Here is a 4,992-nt window from a genome sequence, read left to right on the forward strand (position 1 = left end):
TTTTTTAATGATCATTTAGTTTTTTAAGCTGTGTTTTTAAGGAGATAAAGGAGAAAAGAAAGGTAACACAGACATACATACATRCAAATATTGTAATAGGAACCAAGAAAAACAGCTAGGGAGGTTACATATCAAACTGACCAGTACAGTATTGAAAAAAAATCCGTATCTTATATTTATTTGTTGTGCAGTTGAACTTACGAAATATGCAAGTATGAATTACAAGAATTATCAAGTAAAAGGCAAAAAAAAATAAATTTGAACTTATGTCTGTTGTATTCTAGTAGTAAAACAGTCACACTTCTATACAGTATTTTCTGAGGTATGTTCAAGCAGGAAAGCAACTAAGATACACTAGTGTCACTGAAACAAGCTGCAATATTAAAATACTGAATTGCCCTTRACTAGAATAGTTAATACTAGTTATAATATTGAATTTTGTTTTTTACAATTAGTGTTTGAAAACCTGGAATCATACAGCAACAATAAGAAATCTTCATAAATTTAATTACAACTTTGCTTCATGGTTTTGCATTCTAAAAAACTCATGCCAAATACAGGCTGCATTGAGAGAACATCAGTGACTCATTGAGATCAGAAATATCTGAATTTGCTTTTATAATGTTAATTCAGCTCAGCTGTATGAGTACCTTTTCAAACAGCAGGTCATTTAATAAGCGCATATTTTCAGAAGTTCTCCTTCTCACTTGGATCTGGGAATAAGTGAACAGTTTGTATTGAAGAAGACGCTAAATGTGAGGTAGCCAATCCCTCACTTGCTGTGGAAGAGTAGTCTGATATAGTGAATGATGCAGCACTTGCAAAAGGGTTGCTAGATTAAGGAATTTGAATATTGCCCAGAAAAAATCAAACTTTTCCTTCTCYATAAAATACATGACCATTCTGGAATCATTTAAATCTTTTTTTTTTTTTAATGTCGTTCTGTTTTCCTATTTTCTATAGCCCTTTTTAAATCCTCCCAACTTGGGTTGTGAAATCTTAAAATCTCAAAGTTGCAATTTAATATTTCCTAGACTTTAGATATTAAAGAAATTGAAGYTATCCATGGTTAGTCAGAAGTTGAGTTTTAGGATACCTGCTCTTCATCTAAACCAAAGTGACTGAGAACTAGTCCTTTTCTCTTTTAGTATTCTTGGAACTTAATTCTAGAGGACTATAGGCATCTAAACTTATGAATTACTATAAAATATCAGGTCCAAGATACTTCACCCTAGGCATCCAAAATCAGTGAATAATTTTGGCTATACTTCGTTTCCGTCTAAACACAGAATGAATTGATACATAGATGGCCTTCATATTACATTTCACTGGGTCTTTCTAGTTCCCTAATAAGTTGAAACTGCTAAACCTCTAAATTCCAAGCTTGCATCCTTAACAGATACATGCTCCAATTACCCAAACATACCCTGACACATGTATTCACTAGGTACCCAGCAGCTTATGGAAACAGTGTATAAACAAGCTCAAGTAGATATAAGAAATTACACACTCAATTGAGCAACTTTCCCCCTGATGCTTGCTTTTTCTAACTGTGGCATTGCCAGGAATCACACCTGCATTTACAAATCCCTAGTTGGTGCTCTGGTCACAGTAAAATCCTTCCTTCCTTTTATTACTCAGTAGAATTCAGTTATTAAAACATTAGTCCGATAAAACCTTGTTAAGTCTTGTGATTTTTTAAATTTAAATAGCAAGAGAATTATTTTTTCCCCAATGCGATAATCAATGAAAATACACATTAGTTCTTGTCTTCCTTTCAGCAGGATCCAAYTTCCACCTCAGCTCCTCTCTTGTACAGACTCTACTCCCTACAGAATTTAAAATGTTCTTAATTTTACTTCATTTTTTCATTATTTCACAGAGGCATTACCACCTGTGAGAAAAGGCACTTTTTTCCTTGACTTCATTTGGGGGGTTTTGTCCCCATACAAGTCAAACCTCAAACATTCAGTTCAACATTCAGTTGGTTCCCAGCTTTATTGAAGGGTACCCTACACTTTGGGTAACTATAAACAAAGTCTTTATTCATCATTCTGATCCCTAATTTTCGATGTATCAGGGCATTGAATATTCTAGCAAGAGCTGTTTCACCAGTCCAACTTCCCGCAAACCAGAGCACCACGGTCTAAGGGAGATGTTAGGCTGGGGCCATCTACTGGTTSTATTGTTGAGCTTTCATTGACAGATTTGAAAAACTGCTTTACACACATAATTCTATTGCAGTTATAAAAATAGCAGCATATATGACTATATTARTCATCTAATTATGTGATGTTTCTTGGGTATTGGTTCTTTGCTTTTAAGATTAAATATTCTGTGAATTTAATATGGCTCAATTATCAAAACAAAAAATAATTCATCTAGCTTTCCTAAACAAAAATAGGGGGAAGGGGCCTCTTACTTCCCAGTAACACCAAAAAGAAAACAAGGACTAAAGTAATAATTCTGAGATTCAAACAATTTAGTAAAGCAACCCATGTATTTTTAGTATTATTGCAGTGAGGAAGAGGGTAAACAATTCTTATTATTTGATACCTTGTAAGATTTCATCCTGAATTTGTATGTGTTGTTCTAAAATAGCCAAAATGCTYAAATGAACAGTTTTTTGTGGATTAAAGAAGATCTGTCAATTTTGTTATGTTCTTCATATATTCTTATGAAAAATAAACTGCAACCAAAAAATGTAGCAGATGAACAGAAGAATAAAGCCGTTAAAACTGGAAGTTCTAAACAGTTAGMTAATTTGAACCAAACAATTCAGTCTGGAGACCAAAAGTATATTCATATAATGATGCTGTTAAGTATGTATGTTATATTTATTATAATACTGATAATTATTTGTGTTGTAATTTAGTCTTATTGCTTATTTTAATTGTCTTCAGGAGCAAGAGAAAGCATTTTACAGATTTTACCAATTTGAGCTTCTTTGCATCTATTAAATTACTGTTCAAATACATTTATACATAGGTATGTATACACACAGAGACAAAAATATATGCATATTAACTCCCTATGCTAATGCCTATACATTCTGCCTATACAGGCAGATATATTTATATATTTTTATATTTATATATAGATACGCAATMTAAGTACATTCCTCTATGTCTATATACACATGCACACATGGATGCACATCTATACAATCACACCTAATATCTAACTTGTACTTTTTACACTCTCAGTTAAAGAAAATCCTCTGTTGGCTCTAAATTGTACTGGATTAAACATTATTCACATCTGCCCTCAGCAGATCCATCAGCAAAGAGATTTCTAACAGGAGCTCTAAGAGGGAAGTAATTTTATCAAGAAACGCAAAGTACAATTTACAATTTATAAAAGGCAGATAAACAATAAGACTTCTCAGCATAAACAGGAAAGCATGTTGCAGGTTTGGAGACCAGGCTAGATGAGCTAAAATTGGGAAGAAAAATATTGCCACCATCACAGATTTTCCAGAAACATGGATGTAGAAAAGACAAAACACCTGCAAGAGAAAGAAAAAAACTGGTTTAGGAATTAAACTGACCTACTGTGATTGTACATCTCATTCATAAGAGTAAAAACATGTTCTTTTGCACACTAAAGCACCATTTGTCATGCTGTTGCAAGCTCACAGAGCACAAGACTCATCTGACCTCAAATTTCCTACAAGAGAGGCATCTTGTCTAAAATACTTTTCCAGGCTACTTGTCATCAAGAGGGAGAGATAGGCAGCACCTGAAATCCATTTGTCCACATATGATATTATGGGCTCCTAGAAGACACTCGGGGCTGGATGTTTTGCTGGTTTTGGTTGTGCCAGATTTTTTTTTTTTTTTACAGTGGCTGGTGTGGAACTGTGTTTTGGATTTGTGCTGAACACAGCCATGGTAACAGAGATGGTTTTGTTGTAACTGAGCAGAGGTCACACTCAGCTACCTGGTCCTGGATAGCTGTTGTTTATCATGGTAATTTCAAACTCTGGCCCACCTTCCTCAGTTTCTACTACTAAACTCACAAAACGCCTGCTTGATTAAACACTAATGCATAATAATCTCATTTTTTATGTCTACCTGGTTCATGTCAAACCTGCAAATTTTGATTCCTGAGATTATCAGCAGCATGAGTAAACTATCAGTTTCAGGCTTGCCATTACCYTTAAGTACTACCAAGCACTATGGCAAGTATGAGCAATTTGTCCAGTCTGAGGAATTCACATCCTTGAAGTTGTTTCTGTGGATTCACATGCAAAAACCGCATCTGAAAACTTACTACAACATAAGCATAAGGCTATTGCCAAATATTTAATCTCTTTCAAAGTGCAAACTTAAGTCTAACATTCTATTAATATAGCTGTCCAAAGTGATGATWCTTTTATGTTAAATTATGTGTTTTCTCTTTGACCTCAATTTRTTTATGCCGCAGCAAGATGGTTGTGGGCGCCATTTCGCGAGAGCAGTCAAAGGCAGTAAAGGCTCATCAGCTCATTCATCCTGYTCTCTGACACCACACTGTTCCTCCCTGGAGCGAAGTAAAATTCAAATTAAAGCCTTCCACTAGATCTGCCAGAACACTGCTTGACCCTGCACCACGTCTCTGAGATAAAAACTGTTCTGCCCTTCAACATGCGCCTTAAATTTAGCCCTTTGCAGACTACTCTCCTTCCTCCTTGAGTTTTAGGTTTTAACAAAGGGTTGCCTTCTCAGACAAACACCCTCCAACTAGTACCGTCCCTCTTCACATTCAATCCTGGGCTTCTTTGCCAAGTCGAAGCGTCCACTTTTCAGTTTTTACGAGCTGTGAAACACTGGTGTGTCCTCCCTCTCCGCCTTCCTTCCGCAGCCTCCTCTCCTTGCTTAGAGAAGCCCTTCGTGTCACACATGCAAGAAAACACGCACGTTTCGCCTTTTACTCTCCCAGGGGGCGTGCAACACGGCTGAGCTCTCAGACCCACCCGCTCCATAGGGGACATCCCCTCCATCAGCCTTC

At 35.9% G+C, this 4,992-nt stretch overlaps 1 protein-coding gene across 1 annotated transcript in view; it reads right to left on the reverse strand.

Moving 5' to 3' along the window:
- The window catches only part of LOC130572297 (ATPase family AAA domain-containing protein 2-like), a 22,061-nt gene extending 17,612 nt beyond the window's left edge, over positions 1 to 4,449 (reverse strand). Inside the window, 1 exon segment of the mRNA XM_057363888.1 lies at positions 4,408 to 4,449. Within this exon segment, the coding sequence (XP_057219871.1) occupies positions 4,408 to 4,449 (42 nt within the window).
- Positions 4,450 to 4,992: the final 543 nt, after the last annotated feature.

Source organism: Malurus melanocephalus, unplaced genomic scaffold (assembly GCF_030028575.1).
Source record: "Malurus melanocephalus ecotype Western Australia unplaced genomic scaffold, MMel_1.1 scaffold_32, whole genome shotgun sequence".
NCBI classification, from domain to species: Eukaryota; Metazoa; Chordata; class Aves; order Passeriformes; family Maluridae; genus Malurus; species Malurus melanocephalus.